Here is a 27386-nt window from a genome sequence, read left to right as displayed (position 1 = left end):
ATACTTGCGAGTGTATTTTTATTATTGTGCGTGTGTTAGTAAGTTTGACAAAGTTGTTGTATTGATTTTGTGGAGAGCGGATGCTCATTTTCAACGTCTCTGAGTTTACTGGCACTTACTTTTGACCGTGTTGACGTGCGAATGCTCATAGATCCTAATGAACCAGCCTGCCAGTTGATTGAGCTGCCACTAGTGTCATCACCCTCACTGTTTTGCACACAACATGACATATATCCCAGGGGTGGACAGTTAACCAATTAGCACTTCAATTAAGAGTCACTCTTTAGAGCGCTCCTTCCCCTGAGAGCGGACCTGTGATCCTGCTGCTTGTATCGCCTCAGGTCCCTGCAGGAGGTAAAAAGCTATGCGCCTCCCTGCTACCTCTGTTCACTTCCCACAGCCACACGAGTACATTTACAGTTGTGCACTTTTAAGGCAATCAACATATGATATACTTCAAGCGAAATTGAAGAATGAACTGGTGTGACATCATTTCGAACTAAATCAGTTTGTTTGGAGTTTGTTTCAGGATTTCAAAATGGCTGTTTTCAAAATGGTCCATGGTAATTATGTAATGGGTGTGGCTCTGAGACTCCGCCTTCTTTGACGTGGAAATCTTCTCTGGTTAATTTATTCTGTTCAGTCTGTCGAGGTCAGTCACGAGTAAAAACATGGACAGCTGCGTTATTGTAGAAATTTAAGTTGTAATAGAAAGCAACACACACTGTTTTTTCATGTTTAATACTGTAAAGTTGCTTGCTTTAAAGCAATCTAGCGTATAAAGTCAAAGTGCTTTTAAAATAAATGTGACATGACTTGACTGATGTGCCTAATTGCAGAGCTTGTACAAACATATCCATGTTGCTATGATGCTTTCTTAACTTAACTGTTTTGTTGTGTTTATTTTATAATTGAGAGGAAAGCACATATTACTTTCAAACTCTAGCAGTTTGGGCGGCTGTGAGTGTATCAGAGCCTTTAAGGTGCACCACATTAGCAACATTTAGTGGTGTGTTCTATTACTTTTTTAAGTGATCAGACCTACGAATTCCACCTGACAGACAGGTGAAGAAAATTAGGGATGCACCAAAAGTCTGGCTGATATAAATAAGTAGATTTGTTTCATGTTATAAACCCATACTTTATTAAATCTATATTTAGTCTAAATAAATTAAAAATTAAAAACAAAAATCAGTCATTTTGAATTATGATGTACGGTATGAAAATGGATATGGATATTCAGTTTGAGATTTGTTAAAGTTTACATTTAACAATTGAAGTGTTTAATGTTTTTTAGGGTGTAGTCTCATTTAACATTGTTCACCACATTTCCTTGTGTAAAATCCAGTTATTTCAATAGGAAACCAAGCGACTGGGAATTTGGTGTGAGGTTGAAAGATTTCTCAACTGGTTCAAAGGCGTTATGCATTGACCAACAACACAAAGCTGCTTGGTTTGAAATTGACTTCTGTTTGAGCTGTGCTTCATACGTTACTTCACTATTGAAAATAGACAATGGACTTTTTTTGCTTGCGAGATTTCACAGAAAGACAACAAAGGTAACCTAAATGTTAAAAATACTGTCAACTAGATAATTCATTTTTGTGTGTTTATTCAAGCAAATGTAACCCTGTGTCCGCTGGGTAAACCTGCGCAAATTGCTTAATGCCATTACAAGCTCATGTTTATTGTGAACCAATATAAAACGTTTTCAATCTATATTTTTTCTTTTAGTCTGTTTTTCTTTCCTGCACCAGATTTCCCAGTGTTGTTCATACAGTACAGCTGACTCATATGTGCTGGTCTTTCCTTGTGGTCACAGAAGCTGCTGGTGGGAGATTTTCCTCACGAGCTGGACATGGAAGAGATGGAGGAGGACGTTCCCAAACGCAAGAATCGCACCAAAGGACGGGTAAAACACATGCAGCTATAACATGTTCTGCTTGGACCTGCATTGACTACTTAATTAGTATGAATCATACTAATACTAGAGTGAATCATCAGGTTTTGCAGGCTGATTACTCACAGTGCCCTAAGATTCAACTGCTTTTGCTTCAGAGCTCATTATAAGAACTTATTTATTCCGAGCCAAATGTACATGGTATATTGTATTTTCATATACCTTTAGTAGTTTAGATGCTATTAGATGTATTTTCTAGAGTTTGATTAGGCGTACAGCCTCAAAGGGGGACCTATTATGCCCCTTTTCACAAGATGCAATATACAGTAAGTCTCTGGTGTCCCCAGAATCTGTCTGTGAAGTTCCAGCTCAAAATACCCCACAGATCATTTATTATAGCTCGTCAAATTTGCCCCTATTTGGCCGTGAGCAAAAACACTCCGTTTTTGTGTGCCCCTTTAAATGGAAATGAGCTGCTGCTTCCGGCCCTCTTTCCAGAAGAGGGCGGAACCTTTACAGCTTGTGCTTCGGATACTCCGGCAACAACAAAACTGGATAATGTCACGCAGCCAAAATGTCAGAAATTGTCAGAAGCGATGTTCAGCCTTCCTTACATGTTCGAAACTGGGTCGGACACTGATGGAGAGACTCAGAAAGAAGTTACAACTTTTATAATGCAACTGTACAATTCTGAATGGATAGTGGATACATTTAAGTAGTTGTTGTGGAGTTAAGTTGATTCAACTAATCGACTAGCATGCACCATCATGTTAATCTAATAACAACTTTTTGTGCAAATCCAGCGTTGAACTGACCCTAGTTTGTGAAAATGAAAATGAATTGTGCAAATATATAACACTTTAACGACTCACTTCGGCACATTTCCTTCATAAATGAAATTCAACCACGGTGTGCTCAGTGGCTCAGATGCCGGGATTTTGCATAATAGGTCCCCTTTAAATGTAAAATACTGAAAGCATTTTTGCCTTCTTTTAGAAGTTAAGCCACTTTGCTATCCTAACTATGTATTAGCATTCATTTATTTGTTATTTACATTATACTTCTTGCATTTAATATTGTTTTGTTTCCTTCTGTCTGTGATCCTGTCAGAACAGACCTGTTATACATTGTTGGCTTGCAACTGACCAGTTGAGAACCACTCCTCTAGGTAGCAATTAAACCACAACCCAAATTTAATGTTTTAATATATATAGACCTGTAGGTTTGCAGTGAGCCCTGCAGGGTCTTGGTTTAATCTGGGATTCCTGTTTCTTCAAGGCTGCATTCTGAACAAAGCAGGCCATTGTAGCTCATCATCAGCCATTGATCCATTATGGCTGTTTAGTACATCTCCAGGTTTGATCCCTGAGTACCTTTCATCATTGCGTTCCGCTGGGTTTGCGTTGATTCAAAGCAGCTCCTTCCCAACAGCCATGAAAAACATCCTTTGTATACCACTTTAAAGACAACACCTGATGTCTGATAGAACTCTGAAAACATGGCTAAGTTCATCTGTAATTATAACCCCACATACATGAAAGGCTTGAATAGTAAGTGGTTCTCTGCAGAAATGCATGCAAGCTGCAGTAGCCTAGCCATGAAATAACCACAAACTGAAGAAGGAAACCTGTACAGATAGCTATTTTTGTTGAGGAACAAGGTTCTTGAGTGAAATAAGAATAAAAAAAAAATAAAAAAACGGGGCATTTGGTTTTAAATATGGTATATGCTGAATTTTACATGAACTTACACGAAAAATGTATACTTTTTTATGCAGAAATTGGTGTTGGACAAACTGATTAGACATATTGACTTCTCTGCCATCAAAACAACAATTGCCACATGGCACCATATAATATGGTAACCATATTATTTTTTCAGATAAATTTGTAGAATAAATATTGACATTAAAATGTAAATCTATTTATTACATAATATTTGATATTACATAATGTAATATAGTATTCTGGGAAAAAAGAGGAACGTACCAGAGAACGTATTCCACCTTAGTCAAGAAAAGGAAAATGAATTGATTACATGTATAAATAAATTAAATACATAATTGTTAAATACACGTTGATTATTATTAACGTATGTGTATGAAAACATTAATTCATACGGAAAAAAATGAAATGTTTTACTTAAAACTACAGTTACGTCAGTTTCTTAGAATTTCATTCTATTTGAATTCTACTTCTAAAATCAAATTTGAATGCATTCTGCTTGCTATGTTAATTAAAATTCAGCAAATTTGTCGATGTATGATGCGCCGTGCACGACCCTGGCAGAAATACATGCGACTTTCAGTATTGTAGTCTAGCAGAAATACATACGAGGTTGTCTCCGATTCACTCCCTGGATTCTGTCACCTTCTGCGCTGTTAATTGGGGCACACTTCTTCCTCTAAGATCTCTCACACCCCACATAGTTAGCTGGCAGTGTGTAGAAGAGATGCTGTGATAATTGTGTGCTAGGTGTAATTAATGCTGTGTAAGAGGATTTGCTTAAAGCTTGATGAAGGAAGTGGGGGGTGCTCCGCGCCGCAAGGCAAAAATAACGATGGTTTTCAAGCTGCACCTGTGTAAAACAGACTGGTCGCCAACTGTACATTCATTTGTGTGTTTACATGTAATTTTTGTCCAGGCATGTGGTGTTGGGGGGATGAGAAAGAGACAGGACCCAGCATCCCTAGAGGATCGAGACAAGCCATATGTGTGTGACAGTGAGTATCATGCACAAAACAACTGAACACAGAATATAACTCCATATTTATTACCAAACCCAGCGTTGGGGAAGGAGTGGTAGAACTGCAAATATAGCACCATATAGCCATGTGAACGTGTACAATGCATTTCCCCTGATAATGGGATTTTTAATGTCAAGTTTCATTGTGGTGACTTATCTTGCATGCTATGACAATATTCTCTACTGTTATCTTAAACTGTATCTTTTCTCATGGGCAATAACGGCGGAAATGTTTTATATACATGAACGAGGATGGATAAAATATTTATTTAATAAAAAAAAGAAAGTATTCTATTTATAATAAACTAAATATAATATTGAAGTTAATTTAATTGTAACAAATTAATAATAATATAAATTAATAAATATTATAATAAAATATTTATATAATAGCTTTTAGTGTACAAAAATAATTAAATTCAATTCAAATGTAATTATACAAATTAGTGATGATAATAAAATCTAATTATGTATATAATAGCTATTATTATACTAATATAGTTTGAATATTATTAAATTATAATACTACATGAATTAAAATGATTGACAGTAAATAATGATAACAACAACAATAATACAAATTTTATTTAAATATAATGATACTCATAATTCATACTTTTTGTTTATAACAAGATTAACCAAACTCTTGTACACATTCTTACAGTTTTTTTTTTTCTTTTTTCTTGTGTGTTCCTCTGTGTTCAGTTTGTGGGAAGCGCTACAAGAACCGTCCAGGTTTGAGTTACCATTACACTCACACACACCTGGCAGACGAGGAGGGTGAGGAAGACTCCGAGCGGCACACACTGCCCTTCCAGCGCAAGAACAACCACAAACGTGAGCCCAGCATCAGCCTCAGCCATGGATTACACACTCATACCACAACCCATAGAGTAAAACTATTCTAACACAGTTAACCCACTCTCATACCCCTTTTCCACCGACCCGGTGCTGGTGCTGGAGCCGCTGTTCAATCTGGCCCTGTTCCACGCATTTCCAATGAATTAAAGGTTCTTCTGGCCTGGACGTAATTGACTCTGCTGGTCTTAAACCAGGCACCATTATCGCCAGGGACCAGGGGCGGGATACCACTTAAAGTTTCCAAAACAACAGCTCATGACAGAACTAGATCGTTCATTATAACCAACAAAGCTAACTGGAAGTGCCCAATGCAGCAGTTGACATCCTGTTTTGTCCTTTTTTGTTCCTACTTTTGTTGTGCTGCAGAGCTACTCCAGCCACTTTATTTTCCCCATCTGTCTGAAATAAAAAGATTTTATTTACAAATATGTGTGAATTGATTGCTATGATTTTTATTCATTATATATTGAATATTATAATAATATTAATCGTTTTCTTCCTTCTTTGTTTTTAAAGCATTGTGGTGAATTAACATCGTTATTAAGTCATTTGTCATCAACATCAAAGCCTGGATCCATTTGGCGTTCTATGGGTTTCCATAGAAACAAATATCTGGTTCTGAAGACGTTAACACACTAAAATCTTGTAATTATGGTAATTACGACACGACATGAACGAAGCAAAAGACTTCTAAACAAAGCTTGTGTTCATTCACACTGCACACAAATCCGATTTGGATTCAGTGTCCGCTTTGTCATTTCGCAAATGCTGAAATTTGATCCATTTGTTGAGACGTTGTCAATATCCATATCTACTTCAGCTACCAATTAAATGATCAGTCAGAACAATGCCAAGAGACTTACTCATAGAACAATAAATAGTAACTGTCAATGTGGAAAAACAAGATGGAAAACTGGACATTTTGCATCTGCTCATGTTTTTTTTTTGTCACATCTCACCACGGTGCTGATGTCCCGAGGCATTTTTTACATATTCATGCATTTACAGTGTCCAAAACCTGCAATGGCCAATGACAAAAAGATTACAATGATTTGAAATCCAATGGACTGAGAAAACATTTTTTGGATTAATTTTTTTTTTTTATATATATAAAAAAAAAAAAATCTGTTCAAACTAAATGGATTTGATTCTGATTTGCAAAAAAATCAACCTATCTAAAAGTATTTTTTGTCTTTGGAAAGATTATTATTATTAACTTAGTTACTTCATTGTTCGTCTCTAAAGTCAGTGAAACGTGGTAAAATTCTGAGAGACGTCCCTGAGCACCAGCACCATTTTGGTGGAAAAGGGTATTAACCATCTCACACATGCATTACAATGAGTCACACAGCAGTTTTCGTGATCATTATTTGGTCGTTTTTCAGCAAAAAATGTCTAAACATCCTGAAAACAAGATACATTTTTTTTTTTCAGGATTCTTTGATGAATAGAAAGGGTAATGATTGATTTAATGTGTCCTCACTGAATAAAAGTTTTAAATTCTTTCTTTCTTTCAAAAAGAAATACATAATTAGAGCACAAAGTAAAAAAAAAAAAAAACAGTTAGCCAAGAAAAATTAGCCTTCCAGTTTTACTGCACATGTAACATTTATCTTGTTTTTATACATTTTTAGTTTTGAGATTTTTACTGGTAAACGCGACAAAATTACAGATTTGGAAAATGCTTTGTTTTGCAGTGCACAGTGTATCATGCTAAAGTCATGTGACAGTATCAGTATCGAGATCTTCCACCACTTGTTTATGGCTTTGTTGTGTTCAGTCTGTAGCCTTTTGCATGACAAAGACAAGGTAACAGTGACCTCATTGCAGTGTCCTTGTGAAATCATGCCCATTTGCCTCCCAGAGTTATCTGGCTGAGTGCTTGGCTGAATTGGCCTGCCCATCGCTCTGTTTACCCCTCACCGCCACTGGCTTTTTGGTTTCGAAAGCTGGTTATAAAGAAAAGTGCAGAAAATTAGGGCCGTGTTCAATTTTGCAGGATTTTTTTAGACAGAGCACAAACGTGAGCGTCTGCAGGAAGGTACGTTTTCTCATTTCACACACACACACACACTCATTTCGAGTATTCCCATACTCCACCACGAGCGATATTATTAATAAGAGAGGTTTTAATGAAACCTAGATTCATGCATTATTCATGCAATATTTAGACCAAAAGAGAAAGATGTAGATGTAGGCACGATAACTAGGGCCACCCAACTCAAGATGGTGAATTGGAGCCAGACCAAATCCGAAATTCTCATCCTCTGCCGTTATTTCGTTTTACGGCTGTGCTACCTCTCTCTGTTCTATCAGTTTGATGAATGACAGATTATTCAGCCAAGAGATGAGATTTCACCTCTCATTCTTGCTCTCTCGTTCTCCTTTCTAGTTTTTGCTTTCTCTTTCTTGCTTTCCCTTTTTTTTTTTTGCACCACCCTTGTCTTTCTGCCTATGCTTTCTCCTCTGTCTTCTTTTGATTTAAGATTCATCTATCAGTACTCTGTATTTTTCCCCCTCTTTATTTATTTCCACTGCAGAAGTGAGGCTGCTTGGCTGAGATGAGTGACTGCATTAAAATTCATGCCTGCTCATATTCTTTTTCATATAGTGTTGTGGTGCTGCTGGTCGGACGGAGGGGGTTTTGGGGGCTGTCCAGCAGGGCATGGGGGAGGGGTGCTGTCTGGTGTCAATGCGTATGGAAAAGGGTAGAAGGGTAGAGGGGTAGATGGTGGGTGGTGGGGGGGGGGATCGCTGTTTGCATTTGAGGTCGACCCTCTAGATGTGCACCTGAAAATTGGATTTCGTGATTTGAGAGTTCTAGTTAAAATCCTCCCCCACACGCACACACATATACACGCTCTCTGCTCCCACATAATGTTTGGCTGTTAAAAAAAGCCTGCATTTTAGAAGATTTAACCCTCATTTCTTACAATAAAATACTTTTTCTGAATTTTAAAGTGAAATCAGTGCAGACCACGCCATCTGTCGTTTTCCAGTTATTGAAACATCCAGAAAACAAGATAGATTTGTGTGAGTAGCGAATTTTTACATTAAAATGTTTCGTTAGAGAACATGTCTTAAATTACATGTACAGTATTTTCCTTAACTCATTGACAAATCAGAGCTGACTGCGCTTTTCGGGAGGCGGGTTTTAAAGAAGCGGAAACTAAAAGCGTTCAGACAGCGGGTGAAAACAGGTGCTGCAACAATGTAAATGATAAGAAATAGGAGTTTTTCAACATTAAATGATGTAAACGTATTCTAGTAGAGATTCAATGATATTTACACTATCGTTTAAAAGTCTGGGGAAGGTGAGCTGCATTTATTTAATCAAAAATAAACAGTGATATTGTGAAATGTTATTACAATTTAAAGTAACTGTTTTGTATATTAATATCAACTTTTTAAATGTCATTTATTCCTTTGATGCAAAGTTGAGTTTTCAGCATCATTACTCCAGTCTTCAGTGTCAAGTATTATCAATGTTGAAAACACTGATGAAAACTAGGATTTGACAGATAGATAAATAGATTTAACCCTACTTTCTTACAATAAAATACTTTTTCAATTTTAAATTTAAATCAGTGCAGACTACACTGTTTTTTTGTCAGAACATGACAAAATACCTGAATTGCACTACATTGTGTGTGATAATAGTATAAATACAATTTGTTGCATTGTTTTACATGTAGAAAAGAAACCAAACATTAACTCTTAAGTATGTTCGTAACTTGCAATTTATTTTGCCCTTGGGGATCAATGAAGGAATTCGAAGTCTAATTGTATGTGGCAAAACGGCATTCTAAATAATAGAAATAACATAATTTTAAATGTTTATAGTGTGTGTTTCATGAACTACTGACACTTTTATGTCCCAGGAGTATGTTTTTTTTTTTTGTTGTTGTTAAATGAGCTGATTTCAACATTCATTTTCATAAACAATTTTAATTTATTTAAAGGTACACTAAGTCAATACATCATCAATCCTTCTTCCAAAATGTGTTTTAACATGTAACTATGGTACGCCTATTATTAACTATGGTAAGCCTATTGTAAGTGTTTATATTTTAGACCTAGAGTGATGTTTTTCATGGAAAAATGCGTACATATGTCACTCGCCCGTGCATCTCGTCATATCCATCAATAGAGAAAAGTTGCTCTGGCGACTTTGACACGCATGGTATGTGAGTGGCAGAGGCTAGTTGTCACAACGAGCGAGAAAGGTCGACATGGAGCCGCTAAATCTCGAACTCTGCTCCGGCGAATCACCCGTTTAAAACAAACACCAAACAGAGGAGAGTCTGCTGGCAAAGAACGTTTCCCAATAATAATAACTAAAAAGTAATAAAAACGTTTCAAATCCCTCTGTTCTCGCCATCTCCAAAAAGCCAAGTCAATGTTGATCTTGTTTTATTTCGAGCTCTGTCACGTTCAGAGATGGCGAGAACTGAGGGATTTGAAATGTTAATGCGTAGATGGCGTTTTTATAAATTTTTTTGTTTTTATTATTGGGAAACCATATTCATTCGCACTGTCATGCAGAGCCTAAGCACAACCAAAACAATGTTCTTCTGCAAAATGCATGCAATTTTGTTTTTAACCGCCAGAGGGCCAAAAGTTAAACAGCGCACCTTTAATCATTTTTTTTTTCTTTTTTTACATTCGTTTTTCAACATTTATTTTGTATCAGTGTTATTTTAGTATTGTTTGTATAATTTTTTGTGTTTTTGTAATTTGTATAACTTTTTTATTTTTAGTTCAGTTTTTATTTATTTCCAGTTAGAAAATGTAGTGCTTTAACTTAAAGGGATAGTTCACACCAAAAAATGAAAATTAGCCCATGATTTACTCACCCTGAAGCCATCCTAGGTGTACACGACATTCTTCTTTCAGACGAATGCAATTGGAGTTATATTAAAAAAATATCCTGGCTCTTCCAAGCTTTATAATGGGAATGAATGGCTGGAGAAAATTTGAAGACCATTTTGGTCTTCAAAAGAAAAAAAAGGATACTTCCGCTGAATGCTTTTAGGCCACTGCACAGTACATCATTTGAGAGGTGGTAGAAATGTTCAGAACTAATTTATTAATAAAAAGACAGAATTCTCCTGGATATTGGCCATTGTTAGTAGACAAATAAACTAGTTAGAGGTTTATGGAGACAAGCGGTCAGCAGGAGGACAGTTGAAGGGGTAGTAGCAGTTTTTTTTGTTTTTTTTTGTTGTGTAGAGATGGTAGTGGGGGTTGTTTTTCATTGCATTGAAGGTCAGATTTGATCTTTCTTTCTGTCTGTTTGTTTGCGTTCTACGTTCAATCCTAAAATTTCTTTTCCCTCTTTCCGTTCTCCTTGCTTTTATTTTTCTCCTCCACATGTGACACATGCACACACACCTGAGTAATCACATACTCTTTTTTTTATGGACAATTGCAGTGATTATGGCTGGTAAGCAAACTGCTCTGAAAGCTCGGAATGACTCCCTTCTTCAGATGAATTCCCTCATGCTGTTTGTACGAGAGGAATCGTGATTGTGAGGCTGAATCACGGCACAAATAATAATGGCATATCAGCACACCTGGGAACGAGAGGAGGCTGAACTTATCATCATCAGCACCACAACAACCAATTGCAATAAACTGATGGCAAAAATCATCTTGGTTAAAATAAAGAAACAACGAATAGCATTATGCCCTAAAGAGACTTCAAACAACACTGAATGGTGTAACATAAATCCCATACAGGCTGTTTCACATATTTTATCTTTATTCCAACGAATGGGTATATTTTATAATTATTTGTGTTTCATATTTAAATCTGTATACTGTGGTGATGATGTCACTAGACTTGTTATAGGTTTCTCTAAGGCTTAAATGTCTTGTTGGTATATGCATTCTCTCATTATAATTCTAGAATTCAGTACATTTATTTGGCTGTTGATTAACATCATCAAATAATCCACACAGATTAAGTGACATCAGCAGCAGAACATTTTGAATAAAGACAACAAATCATTCCCGGTAATATATTTCACAATAAAAAATAGTTCACAATAAACGAAGAACATGCATTAAGAAAGTATTGATTTTGACCTTAAACATAAAAACACAATGTTTTAGCTATGCATTATACTCTTTAAAAATGAACAGGTATTGCAGCGTATTATAACTGTCTTTACAGTTGCTACCTTGGTAATGCGTTATATAAAAAAATGACTTCAGTCATTTAAGTCTAATTTTATGCTAGACTCTGGCAATTTCGGCAAAAGCTCAAGTATACTTCTTCGTAGGAGTTTACCTGTCTCCACTCTGCGCTCCGCTAGGCCCCGGTCGCTACCTGCCACAGTTGCACTCCTGTCTGCTCCGAAACAAAGCAGGAAGAGCAGTGGCCGTTGCCTAGTGATGGTGTTGCCATGGAGACTGGCCAGCCAGACTCTCTCTATAAAGAATAGGTTGTTATATGTTCATCGAGAGCGTGGAAGGGAGGGGAGGCAGTGGAGTTTGGAGTTTCTCTAGGTTTGAGGATGGAGGGGTAGGGAGGTTCATTAAATCAGGGAAAGAGAGAGACTTGCTGAATTCTCTATGATTTGGCATATATATTAGACCAGACAGTTGTGTTGTATTTTACTGCGTTCTGCCTCATTTGCTATTCTGTATTAAGAAGAGGGCCGAGGGCTGTTTGGCTAGACTGGGGCCTTTGAAAATGCATGAGAAAATGAAGATTTCTCTTTCTTTCTCTCATTGTTCTGTTCTTCACTTTCTTTCTCACATGTACATGTAAACATCCTCATATATAAAAAGTTTAGTACCAATTTTTTTTTTTTTTTACAATTTGTTTTAACAATTAATAAAATGTGTAGTATTTATATATATATATATGTAATTGTTCTAAAATGAGGAGGCAAAGTCCTCATACTTATTATTTTTTTATTTTTTTTATTAATCAAATGTAAATTCATGTCCCAGTTACACTTAATGTTGTCACATTTTCCTGGTTAAATAAACATTACATAAAAATAGAGAAACCAAATACAATTCTATTTTATATTCATTAACTATACAATGTAATTAATGTTCATCTAAGTATAAATCTCATCAATTTAAAGTTTTTAAGGATTTTTACATTTATTCCAAAATAACAACTAACTGTAGTAAAAATGTAAAACAATTATTTTATTTGTGAACTAATGTTCAGCTTTTCTTTCTAACAGTCAACTTATTTTCATCAGTCATCAAGCTTGGTAAACACTGGTCACAGACACAATGTACCTTTAATTTCACCAAGCGGATTGCTCATAAAAAAAAAACAAAAAACAAAAAAAAAACACATTCATCATGTTTTCAGGACATTTCACATTTGATTTTGGTATGACATAAAGCGGTAATATCTAAGTGGCTGATTTTTTTTTATTTTTTTTATTAGTCTTCTGACAAAAACAAGGTGGGATTTATTGCATGAACCATTTATATTCAACCATAACCAATCATATGCCTCCTCACATGTGTCTTTCCCCCATTCATTCTCAGTTACCCCCCACCAAACCCACCTCACACTTTAGGGGGGTCTGTTAAAAGTCAATGGGCTCAGGGGAGGCAAGAGAGACGCGGACTCCTACTGTAACTTTACCTGCTGATGTCGCTGTTAGAGATTGTTACTTTAGAAAAACTAGTGATTTATACACTTTTTAATGTTTTTATTTTTGTAATGTAGGTTATTTTCTCACCCAATTTTTTAGGAAGCACTGCCTCCCTTGCCTATAATTGTATTAAAGTGGAAAAAAAGACTTGCGATCCGCGCTGCCGCATAAACTAAGGCTCTACAGCGATCTGTCAAGACCAATTAACTATTTTAACTAACAATTTTGACTTTCATGCACATAACGCACAGAATTTGAAGTGAAATGAAGTGTCTCAGTGCCTCCCATTATTAAATGGGAGGCACACTACAAATAATGTTTTGTGTAGGGAAAAACCACGAACCTGGCAACCCTGGCTGAACGGATGATTCATAGGGTCAAATAGAGCTTGCTTTAACGTAGAGCTTGCTGTAACGAAGTAGTTACATATAGTGAGAATACAGATTATTGGCCGATACATTGGTGAATCCCTAATATATATATAAATATAAATATAATATATATATAAATACACTCACCTAAAGGATTATTAGGAACACCATACTAATACTGTGTTTGACCCCCTTTCGCCTTCAGAACTGCCTTAATTCTACGTGGCATTGATTCAACAAGGTGCTGAAAGCATTCTTTAGAAATGTTGGCCCATATTGATAGGATAGCATCTTGCAGTTGATGGAGATTTGTGGGATGAACATCCAGGGCACGAAGCTCCCGTTCCACCACATCCCAAAGATGCTCTATTGGGTTGAGATCTGGTGACTGTGGGGGCCATTTTAGTACAGTGAACTCATTGTCATGTTCAAGAAACCAATTTGAAATGATTCGAGCTTTGTGACATGGTGCATTATCCTGCTGGAAGTAGCCATCAGAGGATGGGTACATGGTGGTCATAAAGGGATGGACATGGTCAGAAACAATGCTCAGGTAGGCCGTGGCATTTAAATGATGCCCAATTGGCACTAAGGGGCCTAAAGTGTGCCAAGAAAGCATCCCCCACACCATTACAGCACCACCACCAGCCTGCACAGTGGTAACAAGGCATGATGGATCCATGTTCTCATTCTGTTTACGCCAAATTCTGACTCTACCATCTGAATGTCTCAACAGAAATCGAGACTCATCAGACCAGGCAACATTTTTCCAGTCTTCAACTGTCCAATTTTGGTGAGCTTGTGCAAATTGTAGCCTCTTTTTCCTATTTGTAGTGGAGATGAGTGGTACCCGGTGGGGTCTTCTGCTGTTGTAGCCCATCCGCCTCAAGGTTGTGCGTGTTGTGGCTTCACAAATGCTTTGCTGCATACCTCGGTTGTAACGAGTGGTTATTTCAGTCAAAGTTGCTCTTCTATCAGCTTGAATCAGTCGGCCCATTCTCCTCTGACCTCTAGCATCAACAAGGCATTTTCGCCCACAGGACTGCCGCATACTGGATGTTTTTCCCTTTTCACACCATTCTTTGTAAACCCTAGAAATGGTTGTGCGTGAAAATCCCAGTAACTGAGCAGATTGTGAAATACTCAGACCGGCCCGTCTGCCACCAACAACCATGCCACGCTCAAAATTGCTTAAATCACCTTTCTTTCCCATTCTGACATTCAGTTTGGAGTTCAGGAGATTGTCTTGACCAGGACCACACCCCTAAATGCATTGAAGCAACTGCCATGTGATTGGTTGATTAGATAATTGCATTAATGAGAAATTGAACAGGTGTTCCTAATAATCCTTTAGGTGAGTGTATAATACAATACATATTCTGTATTGTGCATTGGAAACTATTTGTATGCATGCTTTTACTTCTTGTAGCTGACCTAACCTTGCAAATGACGTGCATATTAGTTGTTATTACACTGCAATGTCCTCAATTCAAGCAGATGGGAGGCCCAGAGTCAAATTCTGCATATGCCCTCTGAAAAGAGCTTACTGTACCCCTGACCTCTCATTTCTTTTCTTTACAAATATACACATATCTAAGGACATATACTATAAGGACAGAGAGTACAAAATCATTCAGTGTTAGAGCCTGGTATCATATGTATTGCATGAGGTTGTTCTGGATTCACAATCCCAGGGTTCTGCAGTAGAATTATTGATTTTCAAATGTTTACAGTGTCCATTTCTTCAATGAAAGTTGGAGAGCAGAAAAGTCACACTGTGACTGTCTTGTGTAAAGAATCAGCATGCTGGTGCTTGTGTGTGTTTTGTGCAGATTTTATTTCATTTTGTGGTGGAGTGTAGTTTTGCTGTTGTAAACACATTCAACGAATGGAATGATAATGGCATTAATTTTGGGATGCATGCAGGATACTCTTTGTGTAACTGCTGCATCACACTGTTTGCTTTCATCACTAGAGCTCTATGTCTCCATGTATCTCACAGTCTTGGTTTGTGTGTAAGGGTGTGTGCATGTCAGACTGACTGTACCGCAACCATAGATCAGGTTTTATTATGCACCAAAAGCTGATCCTCCTCTCCCTTCACAGTGTCGTTCTGTTTGAGGTCTGTTATGCAACTCAGCCCACTGACTGGTCAAAGTACTGAGGCCTGTGCGATACAGCAATGCATTTTCTTTCAATCTATCTTTTTCTGTCTATCTACATGTCTGTCTGTTTATCTATCTATCTATCTATCTATCTATCTATCTATCTATCTATCTATCTATCTATCTATCTATCTATCTATCTATCTATCTATCTATCTATCTGTCTATTTATCTGTCTGTCTGTCTGTCTGTCTGTCTGTCTGTCTGTCTGTCTGTCTGTCTGTCTGTCTGTCTATCTATCTATCTATCTATCCATCTGTCTACAGTATCTATCTATCTACGTGTCTGTCTGTTTATCTATCTATCTATCTATCTATCTATCTATCTATCTATCTATCTATCTATCTATCTATCTATCTATCTATCTATCTGTCTATCTATCTATCTATCTATCTATCTATCTATCTGTCTGTCTGTCTGTCTGTCTGTCTGTCTGTCTGTCTGTCTGTCTGTCTGTCTGTCTATCTATCTATCTATCTGTCAGTATCTATCTATCCATCCATCCATCCGTCTGTCTACAGTATCTATCTGTCTGTCTGTCTGTCTGTCTGTCTGTCTGTCTGTCTGTCTGTCTGTCTGTCTGTCTTTCTTTCTATCTATCTTTTTCTGTCTGTCTGTCTGTCTTTCTGTCTGTCTATATCTATCTTTTTCTGTCTGTCTTCAAAATTTTCTATCTATCTATCTATCTATCTATCTATCTATCTATCTATCTATCTATCTATCTATCTATCTATCTATCTATCTATCTATCTATCTATCTATCTATCTATCTATCTATCTATCTATCTGTCTGTCTACAGTATCTATCTATCCATCCATCCATCCGTCTGTCTACAGTATCTATCTATCTGTCTGTCTGTCTGTCTGTCTGTCTGTCTGTCTGTCTGTCTGTCTTTCTATCTATCTTTTTCTGTCTGTCTGTCTGTCTTTCTGTCTGTCTATATCTATCTTTTTCTGTCTGTCTTCAAAATTTTCAGTCTATCTATCTATCTATCTGTCTGTCTGTCTGTCTGTCTATCTATCTATATATCTTTTTCTGTCTGTCTACATATTTTTCTGTCTGGTTTTATTCCTAACCCAAAAATACAAATACTGTGTGTTTATTATGTGTGACCATACATGGACATTTGTGTGTGTGTCTGGTAGTTTGATGAAGGGGGTTATTAAAAGCAGGATTCCACCCCATTTGTCATGGTCAAGAAGTGGGGTGCAGCATGCGGGCAACCTCAAAAAAACAAAAAAGATTAGGCAAAGATGTACCAGTAATAAAGCCTAGCTCAGGAGGGGGTTGCATGTGGAATGTGTCATTTGTTTGTGCAAAATCCATCCACACTGCAGCAAAACTTAATGAGGTGCTTCTTACAGTATGTTCTATTTTAAAGCTTTGGCTTATGGAGACGCTATTATGTGTGGTTTTCTGTAGTGTAAGGCACATAATCAAGGTATATTCTGTGTAAATAATCTATTTTCACATTATATATTTAAAATTTTTAACATTTAAATGTATAATATGCTTTTTTTTTTTTCAGCTGAGGGACAAGTCAAAAACGGTGCAGGATGGTGGTGCTGAAATGCTCTCCATTGGTGACCTAATAACTGCTTGACTTGCTAAATGTGCATCTGTCTTTCTTAAGCTTTTATTTTATTTTACAGACACACGTCAGACCAGGCATGTGGAATTGTCTTTATGTGAGAGGTGCTGCTAAAATGCTTTCGCATGATTAGTTTAATGGCTTCATGAAGCCTGTTTGTTTTTTGGAGTGTTTGGCAACTGAGATCATAGAAAGGTTTGTGCCAACAGGTGCTTGTGAGTCCTTCCTGTGGTGTTGTTACTTGAGCTGCTTTCTCTCCCAGCCATTTGTGTCCTAATTAGAGATGTGTGATCTTGCTAAAATAGAATCGTGTCACTATAGGATCATTTGGAGAAGAATTGGGGTGTGGAGAGAGAGCGAGAAATGATAAGGGAGGGAGGTTTTTGAGGATTCCTATTCCTACTCTCTCTTTCGATTCCCATGGGGCTGCAGACACACTTGAAAGCTGTGAAGTGTGCTGTTCTGCCTGTATTCTCCTCATAATTGGCCAAATGCTGCATTGGGAAAGATTTAGGGAGGCAGGAAGGCATGGCAAAGAAACTCCTGCGTCTGTCTCTGAAACTCTCTATGTTTTTCTTTTGGCTTGACTCGTCTCTCTGTTCTTCCCATCTTCCTTTTTTGTGTTAATATAGGGCTTTGTTCCAATACCTAGTGTGCTGCCTCACTGTCTGCTGCCTTAGACAGATGTCTTAGTAGCATCCTACTGTCATGGAAACTCAGAAGTGACTGATTTGGAAAACTCTTCATAGCCACTCTGATACTCGAGTTTTGGTGATAGCATGATAATAAGCTAAACTATAAATTGACTATTAATATCAATAGTTTATTATTAATATTGTTATTATTATAGAATTCAATCTAAGTGGCATATAGAATTACATTTATCACCTTAAAATGTTATTACCTAAATAGATAAATACCTATGTATAAATATATATGCAGTATAAAAATTATATTATATTATATTATATTATATTATATTATATTATATTATATTATATTATATTATATTATATTATATTATATTATATTATATTATATTATATTATCGAAATGATCATGAAAATCTAATAAGCATAAAAATAACACACATGTTGGGTAAAATAAATTTTCAATGAACTGTAACATAACTCTGTAAACTAACTTGCAACAAATAAACTTTAAATGAACTGTTTATAGCAATAGTATTACATCAATACTAAATTTGATATGGAATGAATTTTATCACTTAAATTAATTATCTCTACATGACATTTTAAATACAAAAAATCTAAATGTAGAGGTTTTAAGTATGAAATATTTTTTACATTGATTTAAATTGGGAAATTATATAGTAATATAATTTTATAAATACACTGTATAATCATGTTCTGTATTATATTATATTATATTATATTATATTATATTATATTATATTATATTATATTATATTATATTATACTATATTAACTCAAGTGTTCTTTGTGTTTGTCATTACAAACAAATGAATTTTGTCTAATGAAGTGAAAACTACTGCATATCCCCTTCTCTCATTCTGGGATTTCTTTTTCCACAATGGATACATGTGAAATGAGGTAGGCCTATCTTAGAAGGCATCATAATTAAGTTGCCTTGTACCTTTTGGAACAGCTTTTGCGTGGGGGGCGTCTTATGATGCCTTAACATGCAGCCTATGGAGGCAGCTCAATAGATTTAGGAATAGAGCATCTTTCTGTCTGTCTCTCTCTCTCTCTCTCTCTGTCTCTCTCTCTCTCTCTCTCTCTCTTTCTCTCTCTCTCTCTCTTTCTCTCTCTCTCTATGTGTGTGTGTGCACATGTACGAGAAAGCAGGATTGATTGCCTGTGGCTGTCACCCGAACACTACACCTTAAACGCGACTGCAGGCTTTTAATCATTGATAGGCTTTTGCTTGAGTCAGGCAGACTACAGGGCAGACCCGCACTCACACACAGCCATATTAGAAACTGCTGATTCACACTATGCTATTTGAAATCTAGTATTTAAGCCTTTATTTTATACATATATGCAATATGTGTGTTTTGTACATGATGTGAGACCGCAGGAAAGTGTGTTGAGATGGAGAATGTTAGTGCTTCTGCACATACATATGCATGCGCTCCACAGGGACTTGTGAGCACATCGCGTCCATGAGAGAATCACAAAAGACAGACGGACAAAAGAATTGATTTCTTTCACAACCTTTCATTTCTATTTCTATATAAGAACTGTTGGAAAACAGAATGTATTTGTCTGTATACTTGCATAACTTTTGATAGAAGAATCTCTGATGCTGTACAGTCAAGTTCATCCTTCTTATTTATCAATATTACATTTTGTAAAATGAATAAGTGCATTCTGCATTCTTAAACCCCAAAATGAATATTCAGTCATCTATTCACCCTCATGTCATATCCTACAGCCAATATTTGTGTAAGGCAGATTGTAGCGCTGCTTTCTGGAGTGCAGCTCACTCCTTCACCAGTTGACATGCTCTAATTATGCAGTGTGAATGAGAAGCTTTGAGTACACTACTTATTTTCGGTGAACTGTCCAGCTGTCTGTATAATTATCCCTATAACTTACATTCGGACCCTTTTGTTCTCTATTTACTAGCTTTTACTATTTTTACACACTGATTATTTAACAGAGTTGCATGGCAAGTGTGAACTGGTTGCTTGTTGTATGCTAGTCTCAGCTTCAGGCCAATGAACCATTGACTGACCATCTGGTCGCATACAAAAACACAATGCTTCAATCTGATTGGCTGTATAGACTCAATTTCTGGGAGTCAGGGTACACAGATTTCAGATCAGTTCACAGAGACAGCAGCTGTTGAAAAATAGTATACTGTATTTTGTTTAAAGGATCATGAAACGGTATGTTCATGTGTCATACGTGTTAGAATTAAAACTTGAACACATGTATATTAGCAGCATAATATCATCCATGAGACAAATGTATTTGTATTTAGTGCAAATACAAAAGTGCAAGGAATGTTCCCAGGATATGTTTTTAATTGAATGTGTATTATTCATTTATGATATATTTTCATTGAACAATTAGTTTATAGAGATATAACAAATTATTATTTTATTATAAATAAACAATTAAAATAAACAGTATCCACCTGTCCATATGTTTTAGAATTATTAATAATGATAATAATAATAATGATAATAATAGTAATTATTTTTGTTATTATTATTATTATTATTATATTGGTCATAAATAAACAAAATAAACAGTCTCCATTTGTCCATATGTTTTAGAAATAATAATAATAATAATAATTATATTTGTCATAAATAAACAATTAAAATAAAGAGTATCCACTTCTCCATATGTTTTAGAAATAATAATAATAATAGTAATAATAATAATAATTATTATTATTACTGGGAGTTTAAAGAGGAAAAATGGTTTGGAGAATGTATGTATGGGTGGATTATTATAATCATTTATTTATTTAGTATTTTTAATGTGATATGTATTATTCATTTAGGATATATTTTATTGAATAATTTGTTTATTGAGATATAAAAAATATTATTTTTATTATTATATTGGTCATAAATAAACTATTTAAAAAAACACTTGTCCATATATTTTAGAAATAATAATATTAATAATGATAATAATTATTATTATTTGGACAAATTTGTTTAATTATTATTTAAGTGGAATGCTTCCAATGTTCTAATGCGTAAAGGTACATTTTTGCGGATGTCTCTAAACATTTTTATATATATATATTTTTGCATTCACATGTATTTTGTACATGCAGAGAACAAATGCAAAAAAGATTTATTTGTAAAATTAGAAAATACTGATTTTTTTTAAATAATTTTTTTTATTGTATGTATTTGTTTGCATAACTGTGCATTGCCCTGTCCATTAGTGAGATGTATCGATACTATTTTAACTTCATAATAGTGAAATAGAGGCCTGCAGATGGTGTCAGTACCTCCGGATTTCTTTTTCACACTGTGCCGTGAACCGACCCGCACTAAAATGAGTTTCCCTGTAAGCACCACGGACAGCTCCACAGCACACTGTGTGGAAGTGCAGTCCTGCCTCTAATGCTGCTGGTCTCCACTGCTGCAGCTGCACACAACACAATGCAGCCTCTCACAGACGACATGCTCTAGCGTGCGCCTAAATCTTGATTTACAAACCGCTTCAATGCAGTTCTTGCCGGGTTGTTTTTGTTGTCTTCTCCGCTCAACTTTGCATGTGTAATGTGTGCTCTGTGGAGTTTGTTGCGACCACTTTTTCATCTGCAATGTTTTTTTTTTTTAATACGTCCTCTGTCTCTTATCTTATCCTGGTCCATTCTCTCTCTCTCTCTCTCTCTCTCTCTCTCTCTCTCTCTCTCTCTTCTCTCTGGAGATTAGGGAATAAAACAGCACATATTCCCTCTGCTCGCTCATGCTCCCTCCCCCACTGATAGGATCTCTGGAGGATGGAGTGGATTAATGACCTCGCTGGAGAGGGCCAGATCTCTCCAAATCACCCCATAGAGCTGCACACACCACTCATCATCAGTGTGAATGTGTGTGCGATTTACAGTAGCACATATGCTTATTTCCACTATATATGTGCTCAACCCATCACTAGTCGCACTGTGTTGCATTTAATTCAACCCACTGAAAGACAGACCTGTTCAGCCATGAATTCAAACTGATCTACACAGAGACATCCTTGTTTCCTTGTTAATTATATACACCAGTCTCCTGCTGTGTATTTGTTTCTCTCCGCAGCAGTTTCCTCTCTTCCTGTGACAATATTTAACAGACCTCCAGTTCTCCCAGCGGAGAGCGTGTCCCCCTCCCTCCGCTCAGACTGCAGGCTTCAGCAGGCCCGTATACCACTGTGAAAGGAAACATATGGACAGAAAACACACTAGAGACAGAAACAGAATATCATAGTGACTTGGGCTGGCAACAGCCTAAGCCCAAAGTATACTTTGGTGGTCCACGCGAGGTAATTTTCGTCATCAGACGGCTCCGTGGACATGTACGCACACCGTCCGCGTGCTGCCCAATTTTTGTGTCCGCGCTTAGGCCACATATGCGAGTGACTTGAGCACTTAGAGTCCACTAGTTAGTGCACATGCACCAAACACATCTTGCACACCCACTGCCAAGGAGAATACTTTAAAAGGCTCTTTAGAAACCACAAAGAACACCCTAGCAACCATGCAACAATGAGCTGCATAGCGACCATTCACAACATCTTAACATCCTAAATCCTACATCCAACGTGATTTTTCTTCAAAAACATTTAATATTGTGGCATTTTTTCTTTCTTGTAACACTTTCTTGTTCAATTCGTCCTAACAATGAACAATATTTTACAGCATTTATTAACCTATTAATAGCAAAAGTTTAAAATAATTGTTTAAAATAATTGTAAAAAAAAAAGATGTTTTTTGTTTTGTTTTTGAAGGAAGTCTCTTCTGCTCACCAAGGCTGTGTTAATTTGAAATACATTAAAACAGTAATATTCTCAAATATTCTCAAATAAAAATGAACTGTTTTCCGTCTGAATATATTTTAAAATGTAATTTATTCCTGTGATGACATCATTACTCCAGTCTTCAGTGTCACATGATCCTTCAGAAATCATTCTAATATACTGATTTGCTGCTCAAGAAACAGTTGTGCTGCTTAATATTTTGTGGAAACCATGATAAATGCTTTCAGAATTCTTTGATAAATACAAAGTTCAAAGTATTTTTGTAATTTTGTCTTTTCAGTCACTTTTGATCAATTTAACAAATGTTTTCAAAATAAAAGTATACTTTTTATTTTTATTTTTATTTTTTTATCTTACTGATCCCAGATGTTTGAATGGTAGTGTAGGTTGATGTTAATGTATGCATTCTCTAATACAAAGTTCTGTCATGAAACTCTAGATATCGCACCAGACTAATAGGTCATTAACTCAATCTGCAATCACATCATTCTCTATATAATGCACATCTGATTGGTTCGTGCTGTATATGAGCTTGCTGCTTTACTTGTAAATACTTGGTCAGTGTCTGCGTAGCAGTTTCCAGCACGCTTTCAGAAGCCCTCCACCTTCCCCAGCTCCACCTGTATAGATCTGCTACGGGTAATTCATGTATGCTATTGTACAGCAGCAGCATGTCGTGTATGTATTGGCAGTAGTAAGTCTCGTACTTGCTCTGCAGCAGCAATAACCAACAGCAGCGGCGTAGCATATCTATTCCGCCAAACCAAACATGTCACCATTGTCATATCCATTACCATGCCAAACAAAATTCATTGTTAGTCCATAATACCTAATGCATGAATTAATATTTCATCATTTCTTTCGTTTCGTTTAAATTTTTGCACTTTTCTCTTCTCTTTGCAGCCAAAAAAGCAGCTGATGGTTCTGTCATCCCAAACGGCTACTGTGACTTCTGTCTAGGAGGCTCCAAGAAAACAGGCTGTCCCGAAGATCTAATTTCCTGTGCGGACTGCGGCCGATCAGGTGCGACCTAACCCATGTAAGCTCAGCTCGGAAATGGGATTTATTAATTTCTCAACATATTACCTTCTTTTCGGTTGTTGCAGGTCATCCGTCGTGCCTGCAGTTCACCGTCAACATGACGGCGGCGGTGAGGACCTACCGCTGGCAGTGCATCGAGTGCAAATCATGCAGCCTGTGTGGGACATCAGAGAACGATGTAAGTCAACTGAACGAAGCAACTTTCTTTGCCAGTGCAATCTTTGTTGTGTTTGAGAACTGTTTAATCCGAGGCCCCAGCGCTAGTGTTTGGGGACATGTGCATACAAGGATCAACTTGCATTATTTTTACAGGATCAGCTTTTATTCTGTGATGATTGTGACAGAGGGTATCATATGTATTGTCTAAGCCCCCCTATGTCGGAGCCTCCGGAGGGTATGTACTATGTGTTTTACATTTAGGTGTTTTAAGTGCACTGCAAAAATCAGGATTTTTGTATTAACATCCTTAAAGCAAGAGACATTTACTTCAGAAGCTAAATTATTATTGCATGAGATAAGAATTTTTATTTATTTGATAAATATATAAGTATATATAATCTATATGATATATTAAAGTATATATTAAGCATACACATATATAATAAAAGTATTTTAATTAATAAACTTAATATTTTAATTGAACTTCCTAATGAAAAACTGCTACTTAAAAGTGCTATTTCAAACTTTTGCCAAATATTAATATTTAGTATATATTTTTGTCAGATTGTTTTTTTCTAGTTTTAAGCACTTTACTCTTGCACATTTTGTTACACAAGTTTGTTGGGTGGAAACCTCGCATTTTCCACAAACGCTACTTTTCTGGAAATGGAAAAAACACTGTGCTTTTTAAATAATTAAACACTGTGTTGCCAAAGTTGATATTGTAGCTTTATATATGGTCATTATATTAGTAACATTTGACCAAATTCAAGGTAAAATGAAGGTTTTTTAACCAGGAATATTTTGAGAATTTTGGACATGTATGTGTTTTGTCCACCATTAGTGGACAAAGTGCAGCATATTTCCATCAATTTACCAGTTATAAAGTTAACTGCTATGTGAGCGCTCAGTTTCTTCTGCCAAAATCTCATGTTTTTAAAGATCAAGTGCTTCGCACAGGCTATTTAACACAGTATTAGCTATGAATTGAGAACAAATGCTAGACTAAGACACATTGCATTGCAAACAATCAGAGACTGTCCAAACTCTCATTGGCACTTCATTCACGAATCACGATAGAGGCGGTGTGTAGTTATGAGGCTTTACCGACAGTTTGAGGATCCAGTGAAGTTGCAAGGTTTAGTCACAAGCTTTTTAAAATACTTATCATTAGTTAAATATTTGCAAGACCCACAGACATCCGTAAAGGGTGACCAATGGTAATGATTTATGCAAAAAGAATCAAATAATGAAATATGGAGATCCAATGTTTCTGCCTGACAGTATCGATATACTCTCTGGAAAAACAAAAAGGTGAAAAAATACTGTTAAACAAGACATTTTTTGCAGTGTTCAAGAACCGTTACTTGTAAGTGCTATGTCTAACTTTGGCCAAATATTACACGCTTCAATTTAAAACAACATTTGCGTCTCTTCCTTTGCAGGGAGCTGGAGTTGCCATCTGTGTCTGCGCCAGCTAAAGGAAAAAGCGTCCGCCTACATCACACTAACCTAATCTCCGTGCCCTACTTCACCCTAGCAGTCTCATCCTACTCTATCCCATCATCACAGATCCAAAGAGACTCCCCCAACATCCACCAGAAGAGAACAACTTTCATCTGCCCATTGCCTGTATGGTGACAGCAAAGGAAAACGTAGGGTGCGACTAACATTTTTGTATGTCATTTGGGACTCAAGCAGACCTTTCCTCGTCAGTCCCTCCAAAGAGTTCTTTCCTTCAATGATCAGAGAGGTCTTCTTCTTGTCTGACTCCATCTTATGGTGGCTAGACAAGTAGTGCCAAACGGTTTGTCGCTGAGGAGACATTTTGCACGAATCTGAGGGGGGGCATGTCAGTGGGAGGAGTCTCTGTGACACCATTAGATGACGCACCAACTGCAGATGGGACGAGTGCCACTTGATCTCACCACAGCTTTTGGTTTGTTTAGCTCTGGTGAGAGATGGTATCAATGTGCCATTGATTTAGTTTTTGCGGTATATTCTTCAGGAGCAGACACCAGCACATAATGAGATCATGTTTAGTCATTAAATTTGGCCTTATTCTAGCTGTAATTAGACTTCTGTTGTAGAGATGAATGAATTCTTCAATAATTAATATCCCTTGAGGATACAACTTTTGGTTCTTGCAACACATTACAAAAAAAGGTGATATATCATGAACATAGTCTGTGTTAAAAGGAATATTGCAGGTTCAATACAAGCACTTGTAGAATAAAGTTGATAACCACAAAACTTTTTATTTTTTAAAAAATTTAAAGGGTTACAGTGAAGTAGTCAATTGCGGGATCCATGGGACCTAACGCAAAGAGACTTAAAAGTGATAGTTGCTAAATGTTTTTAAGTTACAGAATGTTATTTGTTTTATTCGTCTTTTGCGCAAAAAAAAACCATCAACAATTTATAGATGCAGAGTTGGATATTCTCATATATTTTTCGATTGTTTGCGACAATGAACAAATGAAACAGCGTGGAGCAAATTCATTTTGCCTGCTGTGACAAATGCCAACATGCAACTTGCACAAGTCTGGCACCTGAGATCTGAAGCAGAGAATTGGTGGGAATTAAAAAAAAAAAGCCTATGACACTGGACTGAGAATGACAAATCTGTCTAGACCTCCTCCTGCAGGCTTTTTTTTTTTTTTTGCAGGAGCGGGATTGAAAATTCCATTCCTCATGCTTACAGTGGAAGTGAATGGGGCCAATCCGTAAACATTAAATTACTCATTATTTCAAAAGTATAGCCACAATATGCAAAAATATATGAGTGTTAACATGATTTTAGTGTGAAAAAAATGACTGACCTTTTCTGTGTACAATTGTCCAATTTAGTAACTTTGTTGCCATGACAATGTTAAGAAAAAAACAATAAAACAACCATAAAAACAACAAGTTTTTACAGAGAGTTAATGTAAGTGCTTTTATAAAATGAGAAACTTCACAAAATTGGCCCCATTCACTTCCATTCTAAATGCTTCGACGTTACTGCAATTTTTTCTTTTTTTCTTTTAGAAAACAAGGGACAAGTAGAAATGATTTTTTGTGGCAATCAACGTTATACCACGAATGCTGCTGAACTTGTATTGAATCTGGAAAATTCTGGAATATCAAGGGAAGTCGTAATGCTGCAAACAGTTTTCGTGCATAGAAAGATCCCTTTATTAAGAAAGTCCCAGGTGCATGTCTTTCAACCAGAGTCAAACTTGCTCTGTGTGAAAAAAGAAAAGAAAGAAACGTAGATTTCAAAAATTCCGTACTTCCAACATGATCCCCACCTCCTCTTCCTATTCTCAACAAGCCAACATAAAATTCCCTCTCAGCCAGGGTGCGTTTATAAGAGTGTATATTTATCGAGCGACGTCTGTCCTTGTTTTAAAAACAGGGCGTTAAACGGTTGATTGTTGTCTTTTTTATGATGACTTG

General features: G+C 36.4%; 1 protein-coding gene across 3 annotated transcripts in view; it reads left to right on the top strand.

The window, feature by feature from the left end:
- The window catches only part of dpf1 (double PHD fingers 1), a 45259-nt gene extending 18734 nt beyond the window's left edge, over positions 1-26525 (top strand). The window contains exons 6-12 of one of the 3 annotated variants that reach the window (XM_084419064.1): positions 1823-1912; positions 4544-4622; positions 5351-5482; positions 23649-23768; positions 23852-23964; positions 24099-24180; positions 25391-26525. In XM_084419064.1, coding sequence (XP_084275190.1) covers positions 1823-1912; positions 4544-4622; positions 5351-5482; positions 23649-23768; positions 23852-23964; positions 24099-24180; positions 25391-25461 — 687 coding nt within the window. In that variant the 3' untranslated portion in view covers positions 25462-26525. The remainder of the gene's footprint in view (positions 1-1822; positions 1913-4543; positions 4623-5350; positions 5483-23648; positions 23769-23851; positions 23965-24098; positions 24181-25390) is intronic. The other 2 variants (XM_084419066.1, XM_084419065.1) reach the window with 2 other exon arrangements.
- The last annotated feature ends 861 nt before the right edge of the window (positions 26526-27386 follow it).

The sequence above is a fragment of the Rutilus rutilus genome (assembly GCF_951802725.1).
Source record: "Rutilus rutilus genome assembly, chromosome: 9".
Classification (NCBI taxonomy): domain Eukaryota; kingdom Metazoa; phylum Chordata; class Actinopteri; order Cypriniformes; family Leuciscidae; genus Rutilus; species Rutilus rutilus.
Note: the sequence above shows the minus strand (reverse complement) of the source record. Positions and strands in the feature narration are given on the sequence as shown.